This window comes from Trachemys scripta, chromosome 19 (genome assembly GCF_013100865.1).
Source record: "Trachemys scripta elegans isolate TJP31775 chromosome 19, CAS_Tse_1.0, whole genome shotgun sequence".
Taxonomy (NCBI): Eukaryota; Metazoa; Chordata; order Testudines; family Emydidae; genus Trachemys; species Trachemys scripta.
In genome coordinates this window covers 4858399-4874020 of record NC_048316.1, presented here as the reverse complement: position 1 = coordinate 4874020, position 15622 = coordinate 4858399, and the positions used below count along the sequence as shown (strand labels likewise).

Sequence of the window (15622 nt, the reverse complement as noted above, 5' to 3'; positions counted from 1 at the left end):
GCGCGCCCGGCTCCTGGACCCCGGCCCGGCACCGCGACTCCGGCTCCCGGCCCGGCACCGTGCCCCTTGCCCCGCGATCCCGGCCCGGCACTGCATCGGCCCCGCCCCCGCACTCCCGGCTCCAGCCGAGCACGGCCGGCCCCGGCACGGCCCCGCAGCGCCGACCCCAGCCCCAGAGGCCCCAGCCGAGCACTGCCAAGCCCTCCCTATTTTCCCGGACATGTCCGGCTTTTTGGGATTTCCCCCCGGACGGGGATTTGAGCCCCAAAAAGCCGGACATGTCCGGGAAAATCCGGACGTATGGTAACCCTAGGCTAGAGCCGCCTCTGATTGTCTCATGGCGTCCTTGGCCTGCACCATCTTTCTGTCCATCTCCATGGGTTGGGGCTCAACTGACGTGTCCAGTGGCAGCTCCGTGGGGCAGGGACCATCTGTGTGTTCTGTGTCTGTACAGCACCTAGCACGGGGTTGGGGGCTGGGCCATGACTAGGCTACAAGGCGCTACGTTAACACACAGCATAATAAACCCCAGAAGAAGGTGGTGGGGGGAGCAAAATGGTGGAGATGTTTCCTTTTTTTGTGCCTCCTCTGGGTGCTATTCCCTGGGCACAACTGGCGTTAGGAATCAGGGGTTATAGTGGGCAGAGCAGAGATGCTGAAATCTGCACAGGCTGCCCATTTCCAGATGTCCCCAGCCTTTGCTACAACCAATGCAAATGTCTCTCCTGTGATAATCACCATCCCCGATGGGGAGACTGAGGAGGACTGGCTAAGGGAGTTGCCCAAGGCCGCAGAGGGTGGCAATGTCAGGGCCATTATTAGCACAGTCAGAATGACAGGAGCATGTGGGTGGCTTCATTAATACTAAGAAATTCTAAAAAAAGTTCTACGTTCTCGCAGTGGGCCAGACGGCAACATCCTTTGTCAGCCACTCTTCCTCCCCTCCCCAATCATGATCTGGCCGAGGTGGGGAGAGCAGGGGCTACTCACCTGATAGAGTGCTGCAAGCTGGTGGATGGGGAGAGGGGAGGGAGTAGGAGTTCGGGCTGCACCCTCCCCATTTGCTAGCTAGAATAGTTGGCTGGATGGGGAATAGGTCCAAGAAAAGGAGTGAAGTGATTTTCTCCTTCCTCCCAGCACAAGGGAGGAAGTGGGTGTTTGAGACACAGTTTGTTCTCTGCTCTACTCTGCTCCTGGGGTGGGGTAGCTCCATGCTGCCCTTCACGGCACATTGCAAAGGCACAATCTGCTGCTGAGCAAGAATCAACAGGGCACTGCTGTAGGCGTTTGACAGGGGCATTGTTACCCGGTCCTTGCTTGTTACATTGCTTTGGGCTGTGTCTGACACTGACACATGGATGCCTACCCAGTTATCTGAGTCTGTGTGGGTGATGGGTGCGTGCACAGGGTTTCAGCTCGCATGCCTCAAGCTGTACACTAGATAAAACGTTCACCTTTCGTTATCTGGTTTTGAGACGGGCTCAGGCGCAAATCTGGATTGCAACTTTGTCTTTGGTTTGCATTTATCCATTGCACTGAAGCGCCTTCTTGCAGTGCTCCTGAAGAACACGGTCTCAAAGCCACCAACCAAGGAAGCCACAAGTACAACATTGGACTTTGTTGTAGTGTGTGCAGCGTGTTTTGCACTCCCTGTGAAGTATGCAAGTTTCCTGTGCATATGAGGGGTCGGCATGGACTTTTGAAGTAATGCAAACCCACGGTGCACATATGAGCACCTTTTGCAGCCTGTACGCAGTTTCAGAGCATAATATTGTGTCTATGGGGAAATCAGGCTTAGGAGACCAACTTAAATCACTCAAATTAAATTAATGGAGATATCCTATCTCCTAGAACTGGAAGGGACCTTGAAAGGTCATTGAGTCCAGCCCCCTGCGTTCACTAGCAGGACCAAGTACTAATTTTGCCTGAGATTCTTAAGTGGCCCCCTCAAGGGCTGAACTCACAACCCTGGGTTTAGCAGACCAGTGCTCAAACCACTGAGCTATCCCTCCCCCCCTGTTTAGAAAACCATCTCCAAACACCAATTCTCTTCTGGGGTAAGAGTTAGCAGTGAGAGTCCGACCTCTGGAAATGTAGCTCTTTATTCAGACCTTTTGAGGTTACTTCCCTTGTATTGTTTATATTGCAGTAGCCCCGAAAGCCCCACTGAGATCAGGAGCCTGCTGTGCTAGGCACTGTACAAACACATACTAAGAGGCTGTCCCTGACAAAGAGCTAGTCTAAGGGCATGTCTTCACTAGCAATGTTAAAGCGCTGTGTAGTCGTGGAACCAGTGCTGGGATAGAGCTCTCCCAGCGCTGTAAAAAAACCAGCCCCAGGAGGGGAGTAGCTACCAGAGTTGGGAGCCGGGCTCCCAGCGCTGGAGCACTGTCTACACTGCTACTTTACAGCACTGAAACTTGCAGCACTCGGGTGTGTTTTTTCACACCGCTGAGCGAGAAAGTGGCAGCGCTGTAAAGTGGCAGTGTAGACAAGGCCTAAATAGAAAAGACAGACAAAATGTAAGAGAACATGATCCAATTGCCAGAGTGAGAGAGAGAGAGAGAGAGTATTCTCATCCCCGCTTTACAGACGGCACAGAGAGATTAGGTGACTTGGGCAAGGTCACACACTATCTGTGGCACAGCTGGGGATAGAAGAACCTAGATTCATGGATGCCATGGCCAGAGAAGGGACCGTTCTGAGCATCTAGTCTGTCCTCTTGTATAACAAGCCAGAGAACTTCCCAAACTAATTCCTTGCACCGATCTTTTAGAACAACATCCAATTTTGAGTTAAAAATGGCCAGTGATGGAGAATCCACCATGACCCTCGATAAATTGTTCCAATGGCTAATTACTCTCATTGTTAACAATTTACACCGTTTTTTTCCAGTCTGACTTTGTCTAGCTTCAGCAGGGCAGTCCTTAGACATACGCAGCATATGCGGCTGCATAGGGCACCCGAAAATTTGGGGCACCATTCCTCTCGCTGACCGCGGCTGGAATCTTCTCTTCTCCGGCCCCGCCCCCACGCTGGGCCGGCAGGTTTCTCCCCGCCCCCAACCCTGCCCCCTCCCTCCCTCCCTCCTCAGCCAGCCAGCTGAGAACTCCAGTGTCCGGCTCTGCTGCCCTGGGGAGCCCAGAGCGGCGCGACCGGTAACTGGCAGTGCGGCGGCCTGACCCACCGCCGCCCGGAGCGGAGTCCCTCCCTGGACCCCGCCTTCCTGCGCCGCTCGGTCTCCGGTGGGGCCAAGCCCGGGTCAGGACAGGAGGAGCGAAACTTCCACGTGAGTCAGTGGGGCGGGGGGGGGGAATAGAGGAAGGGGGACTTAAAGTGACAGTGCGCTCACTGTCTCTCACATTTCCCTAACACGCACCCACACACTGTCTCTCACACCCACATACACTCTGCCTCTCACGAGTCACAGTTCCCCAATACAGATTGTCACACACACACAGAGTCTCACACTCCCCAACACACACTCTGTCACACAGTCACACACACACACACTGGCGCTCTCTCTGTCTCTCTCACATGCACTGGCTCGCTCTCTCACACACATACACACACACACTCTGTCACGCACACACACACACACTTGTATTATTGTTGTTGTTATTACTGCTTGGTACTTCCTGTCAATATGCTCCTGGTGAAACAGGAATGGTTAGGGGTTGCAGGAGGGCTGTGGGCTCTGGCAAGATGCAGCCCCCATGTGACAGCGCAAAGCCGGCCTTGAGCCACTGCCGCAGTATCTGCTGCGTACAAAGCTCGGGGTGTGTCAGCAATGGCTGGGGTCAGCGGCGCCGGCTGGGAACCATTCAGTGGAGCATAGGGTCACCAGTTTAATAATACTGCGTAGGGCCCCATAAATCCTAAGGACGGCCCTGAGCTTCATCTTCCAGCCAGTGGCTCATGTTATACCTTTCTCTGCTAGGTTGACGAGCCCATTATTAAATATTTTGTTCCCCGGGCAGGTACGTATAGACTGTAGGCAAGTTACCACTGAACCTCCTTTCTGTTAAGCTGAATAGATAGACTAAAGGAGCTCAATCACTATTAGGCTTGTTTTCTAATCCTTTCATCATTCTCGTGGCCCTTCTCTTAACCTTCTCCAGGTTACCAACATCCCTGAATTGTGGGCACCACAACTGGACACACTATTCCAGCAGCAGTCACACCAGTGCCAGATACAGAGGTAAAATAACCTCTCTACTCCTATTCCAGATTCCCCTGTTTATACATCCAAGGATCGCATTATCTCTTCTGACCACAGTATTGTACTAGGAGCTCATGTTCAGCTGATTATCCACCACGACCCCCAAATCTCTCTCCAAGTCACGGCTTTCCAGGAGAGAGGCCCCCACTGTGTAAGTATTGCCTACGTCCTTTGTTCCTAGATGTATCCATTCCCATTTAGCCCACCCGCCATTCCCTCGGATTCCAATAGGCTCACACCTCACCAATTAGACACACTGCAGAATAATCCCAGTGACAAATTTCCCCCCAGCCAAGGTTCACTGGCTCTGTGGGTGCCTGTGGTCAGGAGGTGTCAGGAGGATATTTGTAAGTTCCTACACCCTCGTGCTCTCCGCCGTCTGGGTTTTGTCTCAGAACTGGCTGCTGTCCTCTGGGGATTGCAAATTCAAGGCTGATTTATTCACAGCTGTTAAAACCTCTAGTGAAAGTTGGGTTTTTGTCACAACGAATCTATCCATTCTGAGTGCACTTTTCAGGCCATCGCACGAGGCAGGCTGGTCCCTTTCCAGGAACATAGAAAGAGCTGGAGTGTCCTGACGGTTTTATGGCCTGCAGCATGCAGGGGGTCAGACCAGATGATCATAATGGTCCCTTCTGACCTTAAAGTCTATGAGTCTATGAGTCTATGAGTCATTCAGGCTCCGTTCTCCGGTGGCAGGCAGCACGCTCCAGTTCTTCACAGGTTCCTGGCTGTTTGCTGGCTAACTTAGCTGCTGACTAAGCACTAAACTGGCCAATCTGTTGAATCTTATCAGCTCATCGGCAGTTCTCAGAATGTAGCAATGTAACTGACTCCTTCCTCTGTGGCCTGACAGCCCTGCCCTGTCTAATCCACTCTGAGGGCATGTCTATAGCGCCATTCAAACCCTGCAGCTGGAAGCCGGAGTAACTTACAGCAACCCTGAGACTGCTCTACTGTAAGGCAGAGATCAGGTTAGTGATCAGATGGAGTGCCACGGAGATGAACAGTGGCATGAAAGCTGGCATCATTTGCAGCTTGGTTGCCATGGAGGACAAAGAGGAACCCACCCCATTATCCAGACACTGCTGCTCAGTCTGCACATCCCACCTAGCCTCAGCATGGGGTGCACTTTAACCAGACAGTCCTCTTGCCTTCCCAAGGGCCACTGATAGCCCCCCATGGGAGAAAACAGTGGTGGGTTTCCTGTCTGAAAACAACCTAAATTAGTGATCAGTGCTGGCCACAAGCAAAGGGGATTCTAGCTGTGAATCCCCTTGGCAACAGGATAACATCAGCATGCAATGTGATCGCATCTCTGGCTGCCTAGCCTTGGCAGATCAATGCAAGCTGAAATCTGTCCAGGGACAGGGCTACACAAGCGTGGGTCTGCTCTGTCTGTACAAGCACACCTGAGCTGGCAGCTTTTATTTGTAGCAGTGTGGCGCTTATTCCCCTGGCTCACACCTCACAGGTTCACTGCACAAAAGGGAGGCAGTGATGGGTGGAAAGCTGAGGCAGCTACACTACCAAGAAACAACCTATATCAATGCTCTGCCCGGAATTGATTCACATTTAATGACCCATAATCCCCACCCACAGTTACTTGAAACCCCCCAGTTCTCTCATCCTGAAAAGAAAACTGAAAATGATGGAGACATTCATGAGCCTCAACTTCCCCTTTAAACATAAAGGGTGTTTTCACTCATAGCCCACTGATTCTGACAGCCTTAGTGATCAGAATCCACTTCAGTCTGTGTCTACACTTGCAGAGTTTTTGCGCTGTCAGTTTCACGGATGATAGGGAACTGGAGAAAGAAAAGCGCCGGTTTGTGTAGTCACTCACTTCCACAGGCGTCAGAGAGAGTTTACATTTGCAGCACTTCCATTCCCATAAGAGCAGCGCACTGAGGGCAGTTGTCCCACAGTGCTGCTCTCTCCAATTTGATAATAGGCCTTGTGGGAAGGGGTGGGGGGTGATCGTGGGGCATCCTGGGTGCCTGCACAGCCTCCTCTCCCCAAACACTGATCAGGTCCAGTAGCTCAGCATTGCTCCAGGCAGGGGATCCTTTGCTCCGTGGAGCAGGCAGTGTCACCTGGCCGGATGAGAAGTGAGCACTTGCCAAGAAAACAGGAAGGGGAGTTTCTAAGTTCCCAGGGCTTTACAGGGGGAGGAGTGGATGTCTGTTTACCTGGCATCAGAGCAGCAGAGCTGCTGGCCAGAGTGATCACCTAGGCACTGGGGGATATCCCGGGGAGGCTAAAAGCTCTGTAAACAGGAAGAACATGTCTTCACTTGCACATCACCGCAAAAGCATCACCAGTAAGAGCTGTACTATGCCTCTCGTGGAGATGGTTTCATTGGCAAGTGTAGACGCTCCCACGTTTTTTGCGCAAAAAAGGGACTTTTTCCACTTTAAATGGCAAATGTGGACATGCCCTGAGTAAGGAAGGACACAAAATTCACTCCTTGAACCATCCCTTTCCTCAGGGCTGTCAGTTACTTACCTTGTAACTAGATATTAAACAAACAGCAATGGCTGGACTTTGGAGTCTGAGCACTGAAAAGAATCCACAAATTACCTGACACTCCCAGCTTGATGGGTTGTTTATCTGCGTTTAAAGAACATAAAGAGAAGTATAAACCTCTCTGTGGCACTCTGAGATTACAGCATTCTGGGCAAGAAGGGTTTTACCAAAGAATTCCTAGGTTCTTTCTTGCCAACCTCCAACCCAGACCACCAGCTCTGCTAAACTGTAGCTTGATTGGCAGGTTCTGTCGGTTGACACAGATTCCCTTGCACCCTCGGAGTCTATCACCTCAATAAGGTGCTTGTATGGCAGGAGCTAGTAGAATGGGGGAGCGTAGGGTAAAGCTGTGTTTGTACCTAGCTAGAAGAGCAGATCTTCAGCCACTGAGGAGCTGCCTTATCTGCAATTTTGATTCAACACAGCAATAAATAAATGAAGGCAAGCCTGCCTCAGCTAACCTGTCTCAGATTACTACTCCCTGTCCACAGGTTCTGTTACCTCACTGTCCAGTAAGGGAGGTTTGTATTTTTGCAGTACAAGGCCAGTAAAGAACAATGCCTCTGGGCAGCCGATCTCAGACAGGAAAAAGGGGGGAGTCGGGCAGAGCAAGATTTAGCAATAGAAAACTTCCTCTGTGCACGACCGGCAGTTGATTTGGAGTGGGGGGGAGGAAAGCTACGTAGAGTACGAAAGTCACGGCGAAGGTGTGAGTCAAGGCAATGGCAGGATAGTTAATAAAGCCCCAGTGTAACCATGCTTGTGATCAGGGACCTCTGTGCGCTGAGCATATGGTGTAAGGAGTCAGCCAAGACAGTGGGAACCTGGAACTCCAGAGCTCTGTTTCCAGCTCACACACTGACCTTGGGCAAATCACTTTGTCTCTCCATGCCTCAGTTTCCCTCTCTGTAAGATGAGGATCATGATGTTGAGTCACTTCCTGGGGACACTGTAAGAATTAGTGAGTGAGTGAGTGAAAATCTGTAGGATGACAGACACACCAGTTGTGGCTTGGGGGTCCTAGGTTCTCCATCCTGCTTTAGTAGTAGGTTGTTGCAGGTTTTACCCTGCTCTGTTGTTTTTCCAATGGTGCTCTCCATTTTCTTCACTTCTAGTCCTTTGGGGGCAGGGCTGGATTAAGGCATAAGTAACTAAGCTACAGTTTAGAGCCTCGCAATATGAGGGGCCTCTAAAAAAGAAAAAACTGACTCCATTTCAAATGCTATCAAAATCTGTTGATAAAGTAGATGTGGGAAAAAAGATTTTTGTTCAGATAGGGAGGGAGGGAATGAAAATCTGTAGTCATTTATAAAGCGCCCAGCTACAATGACAGACACATCTGTTGTGGCTTGGGGGCAGTAGGCTGATGCAGGTTTTATCCTGCTCTCCATTTTCTTCACCTCTGGTTCTTTGGGGGACACGCTGGTGAAGAGAGGTAATGGAGGACAGGACGACACCCGCTTGTTAGGCGATGTGCAGCCCACATGCCTGGGAGGAGCTCCCCATAAACACCCATAAAGTTACCTCACTATCCATCTTCAAATCCCGTCTCAAAATTCCCCTTCACCATGGCGCCTACAAAAATCTTGACAGTGGTTAGGCGGCTGGTGTGGTGAGACCACAGCCCATCATGCTGACCAATATTGTCTCAGTGTTTCCTTTTGCGCCTCCATTTGTCCATCTGTCTCGATCTGTTGTCTCTTGTCTTCTGCCTAGATTAGGGGTGGGCAATCTACCGCCCGCCGGCTGTTTTAATCCGGCCCACGAGCTCCCAATGGGGAGTGGGGTCTGAGGCTTGCCCTGCTCCGGTGCTCCAGCCGGAGAGCAGGGTCGGGGGCCACTCCACATGGCTCCCGGAAGCAGCAGCATGCCCCCCCCTCTGGCGCTCCAGCTGGGGAGCAGGGTCGGGGGCTGTCCATGCGGCTCCCAGAAGCAGCGAAATGGCCCTCCTCCGGCTCCTACACGTGGGGCAGCCAGGGGACTCCACTCTGCATGCTGCCCCCGCCCCAAGCGCCGCCCCCGAAGCTCTCATTCGCCGGGAACTGCGGCCAAAGGGAGCTGCAAGGGTGGTGCCTGCGGATGGGGCAGCGTGCAGAGCCACCTTGCCACATCTTTGCATAGGAGCCGGAGAAGGGATATGCTGTTGCTTCCAGGAGCCACTTGAGGTAAGCGCCGCCTGGAGCCTGTATCCCTGAGCCTCCCCCCGTGCCCCAACCCCCTGCTCTAGCCCTGATTCCCCCTCCCACCCTCCAAACCCTTTGATGCCAGACTGGAGCACCCTCTTGCACCCCAAACCTCTCATCCCCAGCCCCACCCCAGAGCCTACACCCCCAGCCGGAGCCCTCACCCAACCCCTGCCCCAGCCCTGATCCCCCTTCTGTCTTCTGAACCCCTCGGTCCCAGCCTGGAGCACCCTCCTACACCCCAAACTCCTCATCCCCAGCTGGAGCCCTCACCCCCGCCTTGCACCCCAGCCTGGAGCCCCTTCCTGCACCCTGAACTCCTCATTTCTGGCCCCACCCCGGAGCCCGCACCCCCAACCACAGCCCTCACCCCCTCCTGCACCCCAGTCCCAATTTTGTGAGCATTCATGGCCCGCCATATAATTTCTATGCCCAGATGTGGCCCTTGGGCCAAAAAGTTTGCCCACCCCTGGCCTAGATTGTAGATTCTTTGGGATGGGAACCATCTTTTGGTTCTGTGCGTGTGCAGTGCCCAGCAAAAATGTGCCCTGGTCCATGACTGACACTCCTAGGTGATCCCACAACACAGATAATAAATAATAATCAGTGATGTGGTCTATGGGCCAGTGACTTGTTGCCCTGGGCCTTGTGTAGCATCCACACCAGTGACTGCAAAAGTCACAAGGCCAAGGAGAATCAGCCCCTCTGTGTTTCAGGAAAGATGAACGTCATCCACTGCATAATTCCCCCTATTCGAATGTGTCTGCTCCTACCAGAGATAATCTTCACGGGGGGATATATAGGGATAGCATAGAGAGAGTCTGCAGCCAGCTAGCTGGAACAGGGACACAAAATAAGGAGGTGAAGCAGCATTAAAGATTTGTCCAGTTGTGGGTGGAGTCCTGGGGAAAAAAACCCCTCAGAGTATTTGATGCTAACAGGGGTGCCTTGTGTGAATGACTCCATCTGCCCCAGTTGTGGAAAACTAGGAAAGTACCCTAACAAATGCTCACATGGCCCTGCTCACATGTCCAGTGTGACAAGCGCAGCAAAAAAGGAAATGAATCTCTCTGCAGCTATCAAAAATGACAAGGAAGCTCTTGTTGCTTGTAACCGTGGGTGGGAGATCAGCTGCTCATGAGGGAACAAGTCACATACATAGGTCCGGCTCCAGGCACCAGCGAAGGAAGCAGGTGCTTGGGGCGGCCAATGGAAAGGGGCGGCGCATCCGTGTCTTCGGCAGCAGGTCCCTCAGTCCCTCTCTTCCTCTTTGAGCTGCCGCCGAAGAGGAAGAGAGGGAGCAAAGGACCCGCTGCCAAATTGCTGCAGAAGAATGAAGCGGCGCGATTGAGCTGCTGCTGAAGTGCCACCGATCGGCTTTATCTTTTTTTTTTTTTTTTCTGCGTCGCCGCTTGGGGCGGCAAAAAAGCTGGAGCCGGCCCTGCACATACACCAGTTCAGACTTTATGGCGCAGATGTTCTGCTAGTGCAAACTGATGAGCACCATTCACTTCTGTGGAACTAAGCTGATTTATACCAGCAGAGAATCTGACCTTATATCTGCCCATTTAATACAACAGTTATGTCAGAGCAGGGGCATTTTGTATTTTACTTCCCAGTGTAACTGAAAGCACAGGCTAAATTTGCTTTTTTCACCTTTTAACACTTTCAGATGCACCCTACACTATTCCTGTTTTCTTTTCCTCGCTTATAACGTAACATGAAAAAGATACCAGCAGTTACTTACAGTAGAACGATTTGCTTCATAGCAGGTTGGTGGGGTATATTTTACCTTCGCACACGGTTTCTTACTGCTTGTTCCAATTTTGCATTAGGCCTGTCTGCATCTGAAAATTAGATGGATCTAACGTCAGAGGTGAAAGTAAGCCGGTATGGTCAGGTACAGCACACCGGCAAGAGCCAGTACGCCGTGCCGGACTGCACCGGCTTCCGTGGCGGGGATTTAAAGGGCTCTGGGCTCCCCGCTGTGGCGGGGAGCCCAGAACCCTTTAAATGCTGCCCGCAGCTCTGGCGGCCAGCTGGGGCCGGGATTTAAAGGGCTCGGAGCTCCCGCTGCAGCGGGGAGCCCAGAGCCCTTTGAATCCCGCCCGCAGCTCCGGCAGCCGGAGCTGTGGTGGGGATTTAAAGGGCCCGGAGCTCCGCGGCGGCCAGAGCCCCGGTCCCTTTATTTTGCCCCTGAGCTCCGGGGGCTCCCAGCCACCTCTGCAGCTGGGAGCCCCGGGTTGATTTAAAGGCCCGGGGGCTCACAGCCTCAGCCGGTGCCCTAGAGCCTTTAAATCTTGAGAGGCCCCGCCTCTTCCGGTTGAGGCACCGCCTCTTCCGGACAAGGTCACACCCCCTCAGGACTCCGGCAGTACCGGTAAGTCCTGTAAGTTACTTTCACCCATGTCTAACGTCATCGCTCACATCTGTAAAAATGTTGTGCTGTGTGACATAGTTAAGTTGATCTAACCCCCCACTGTAGATGCAGCAAGGTCAATGGAATAATTCTACCATTGACCTAGATGCCACCTCTCAGAGAGATGGTTAATGATACTGATGGAAACCCCCCTTCTGTCGATGTAGGATGCAGCTACACACTAGCACGGTAGCTGAGCTGCTGTAACCACAGTAGTGTAGCCAGACCCTCAGTTCACATGTCACTAGTAGCACTGACAGCATGTGACAAGGTTACATTGTGGGTAGAGCAGAGAACTATGAATCAGGACTATTGGGTTCTCTTCTTGGTGCTGCCCCTTCCTGAGTGACTTTTGGACAAGTTATTTCATCGTGTTGTGTCTCCAGTTTCCATCTCCCTGTACAAGGAAGAGAACTGCCTTCAGTACCTTACAGGGGTCTGCTTGTGAAAACTAAATTTTGAAAAAGTGCTTTGAGATCCTTAGAGAAAAGTACCATGTTATAAAACCAAGTCAGGAGGGCAATACCCAAGAGAAAGTGGACGCCACCTGGGAATAATCTCTGCTGTCCACACAGACTTGCACTTCAATTAATGGTGTCTACTCAAATTCAGCCTCAGTGCTAAGCGCAAGAAAAATATTTTCATGATTTTCTGTTATTTTTAAGATGCATCAGAAAGTTGTTAGTACACAACGAGATCTTTCGTTCCCCTGAGTGTTCAAGGAGGAGTGAAATGTTTCTACAATTTATTTTTAATCCCAATAAAAATTCACCTACACTTTTTGTAACCACGAACATCAAAGCAGGAACAACCTGAGAGTGAAACTGACTAAAATCACTAAAAACAAGAGTGTTGCAGGCTGCTCCTTGGGCATGCTGACAGAGACGCAAACAACCCACAAAGAGCTTAATACAGTTCTGACTGGACTTCATCTGTTCCCTCTCAGGCCACGTCTACACGTACAGCACTGCAGCTGTACCAATGCGCTGCAGTGCGTCTGGTGAAGATGTTCTATGCCGATGTGATGCTGTGTATAAGAACGGTGACCATTTATATCACTGTTACCACTGTCACAATTTCCATAGATCTTATACAGTTTGTATCATGTAAGGTGTCAGTGGAAAAGTTGCTTCAAAAACTTCAAAAACAAACTTCAAAGAGAAACTGCAGAGCTACAATTCATTTGCAAACTTAACACCATCAATTTGGGCTTGAACAGAGACTGGGAGTGGCTGGCTCACGACAAAAGCAATTTTCCCTCTCTTGGCATTGACACCTCCTCATCAGTTATTGGGAGTGGACCATGTCCACCCTGACTGAATTGGCCTGGTCCTCACTGGTTCTCCACTTGTAAGGTAACTCTCCTCTCTTCATGTATCAGTATAATAATGCCTGTTCTGTAAATTTCACTCCATGCATCTGAAGAAGTGGGTTTTCATCTACGAAAGCTTATGCCCAAATAAATCTGTTAGTCTTTAAGGTGATACTGGACTCCTCGTTGTTTTTGTGGATACAGACTAACATGGCTACCCCTCTGATAAGTGGAAAAGTTCTGATTTGCTAAGTATGATTATCTGTTTATAGGCATGTATCACTTTGTATCTGAAGTTATGAATATTGGCTGTGTACTTGGATCTTACACACGTGTTGTGTTCCTGGGTGACAACCCCCCCCCCCCACGATAGAATTTACATCAAGGCTACACAGCTACGGGTGGATGGCCCATCAAGGACACTCAGCCCTCACAACGGGCCATTGAAGAAACTCATCCCCTCCAGATAGTTCTTCCTGAGGATGCTTCAGACAGGAAAGGGCCAGTGGTCACCCCCGGTGAGTCAGCAAACTGTGTAAGGACATGTGATATGCGACTCTGGACTCCAGCTTGGGTCAGTAACTTTCCACAAACGGGCTCTGGGCTTTGTTTGTGACGGTACAATTCCAAGCACGTGGCAGAGGATATAAAAGACCCCTGAGTCATCTCCATTTTGTCTTCGTTTCCTGCTTCATTTCTCGGGACTGGATTTCTAACAAGGAAGCTCTGAAGAAGGATTGATGACCCCCAATCTCTTTCGGTGATTCCAGAGATTCTTTTGCAAACCAGCAGTTTATTCCATCTCTGCTGGAAAGTCCTGATAGAAGGACTTTGCAATCACTTGTGGGTATATAGTTCCTTAACCATTTGTAACTCTATTCTTTTCTTTTATTAATAAATCTTTCAATAGTTTACTAAGGATTGACTGACAGTGTGATATTTGGGTAAAATCTAAGTTTTGTATTGACCTGAGGGGTATATGTCTGATCCTCTGGGATTAGTAAAAACCTCACATATAATGAATTAGGTTTTCTCCGTATTAGACCTGTTTATCTGGCTGGGAGCCAAGGGCTGGAAGGTCTAAGGGGGACTGTATTTGGCTTCTGGTTAACCAGAGTGGTACTGCAGAAGCTATTTGTGTCACTGGCTTGGTGAATCTAATTATAGAAATAACCGCCGGCTTGGGGATTGTCTGTCCTATTTCTTGCTGTCTGCCCTGAGTGTGGCATTTTCAGGCTTGTCCCAGTTCTCCCAACGTTCTCCCGTTGGCATAATAAAACCACCTCCGCGAGCGGCAGAAGCTACATGTCCCGCCGACATAGTGCTGTGCACACGAGTGCTTATGTCAGTGTAACTTATGTCGCTCAGGGGGGTGGTTTATTCACATCCCTGAGCAACACAAATTCTGTCTACATTACAACCTAAGTCTTCCCTGCTCCACACCTGCTCCTCTTCTCTTCTCCTACCTGCCCTGTCTCCCTCACCCCCCTCCCTTTTCTTTCCATTTAACCAACCCTCCTTCCCCTCCCCCGCAAGAAATTTAGAAGAACATGCTGATTGCTGCTGAGATGCTTTGGGGTTCACGCAGGCCAGCAAGGGGTTCAGTCAACATCTGCCTTGTAATTCTGGGTGTCTTGTGGCTGTTCAGCTTTGGGTCAGCAGCACTCTGACCCCAACACCCTGCCAGCACCCCCTGCCACGGCGTTGGTTTTTGCAGTGTAGATGTAGCCTGTGGCTAGGAGTGCTTTAGCGGTGTAGATATACCGGCACAGCACTCCTGATGGGGAGACAACTTCTACTGGCAACACTGTGATTTTACCTGTGCGCTTATTCCCAATCCCACCCCCGGAAAACAAGCTGTACTGGCAAATGCTGTTCTGCCTCTATACCTGCATCTGTACTGGGGGCTTTGCTGGTCAGAGATCACCCCACACCCTGACCGACATAGCTAGACCGGCAGGAATCTCTCAGCTAGACCTGGCTCTAGCGTTTGCCACGCTGACCTGGGGCAGAGACACCCAGAATAAGAGAGGGTTATAACACGACAGAGCTGTGTCTTCACTGGGGAAAAACAGGTATGTTTTTATATGGAGAGAATTATCTGGCTTTAAAATCCCATTGTAGCCATGGCACAGGTAGTTTTTACCTCTATGTGACCCCTCCAGGGTCAACACTATATGCCCACTATACCCTGGATTTACCTTAAGTGTCTCTCTCCCTGTAACAATATAACCCTAAAGACCAGCCTACTAGGAAAGTCCCTGCCTGCTTGCAAATTTCACTTTCACTTTCAGTGAATGTCGAGCTGGTGTAGGTTCCGAGCTGGTCTCTTGGCTGCTGTTGCGGGGCCGTTGGGCCTGGATTAGAACCTGAACCGGACCAGGACTTTGGGCTTGTGTCCTGCTAGCGGGCTGGGAGGTCCCGGAGAAGGGCGCGGGGGATCCATGGGGCGGACACCCCAGGACAGGGCGGGGCACCAGGCTCGCTAAGGCCCACAGCTTGTCACTGATCGGGACCTGGAGGCCGCGCTGAGCTGTAGCGGGCAGAGACTCAATGCCCAGCCGGGGGCAGAAGCAGACACACTGCGGTCTGTTCTCAGGACCATGCTCTGGGTAAGTGGATCACAAAAGTTCATGAAATAAAATGGAGCCAACAGATCGGCCCTGCCCAGCAAACCCAGCAGAGAGACTGGGAGGTTTGGGGGTGAATATGTGGCGGTGGCGGTGGGGAAGGGATTGTGGGAATCTATTGTGACTAATAAGAAGATCCCAGGAAGCCGAATATTTTACATATATCCGTTTTACTAACGCAAACTACACGGTGCGGAGTTTGAGGTGGTTTATTCCTTGTTCAAGAAAATCTTTCTGCATTTTAGAAGCTGTTGGGCTCCATCTGGTGGAAACAGCAAAGAACAACAAAAATGAATATTTAAAATATAACTTTTCCTCCTTAATTTA

General features: G+C 50.9%; 1 protein-coding gene and 1 long non-coding RNA gene across 5 annotated transcripts in view; both read left to right on the top strand.

Annotated features, from left to right (window-relative positions):
• LOC117867809 overlaps window positions 1-13584 on the top strand; it is a 21290-nt gene extending 7706 nt beyond the window's left edge. Inside the window, exons 2-4 of one of the 4 annotated variants that reach the window (XR_004643516.1) lie at window positions 4231-4373; window positions 10607-10706; window positions 12019-12574. This is a non-coding gene — a long non-coding RNA (uncharacterized LOC117867809). Of the gene's footprint in view, window positions 1-3305; window positions 4374-10606; window positions 10707-12018; window positions 12575-12937 lie in introns of those variants that run through there. The other 3 variants (XR_004643517.1, XR_004643518.1, XR_004643515.1) reach the window with 3 other exon arrangements.
• A 1358-nt stretch (window positions 13585-14942) lies between these two features.
• TNFRSF14 (TNF receptor superfamily member 14) overlaps window positions 14943-15622 on the top strand; it is a 38226-nt gene continuing 37546 nt past the window's right edge. Inside the window, exon 1 of the mRNA XM_034753117.1 lies at window positions 14943-15277. Within this exon, the coding sequence (XP_034609008.1) occupies window positions 15269-15277 (9 nt within the window). The 5' untranslated portion in view covers window positions 14943-15268. The remainder of the gene's footprint in view (window positions 15278-15622) is intronic.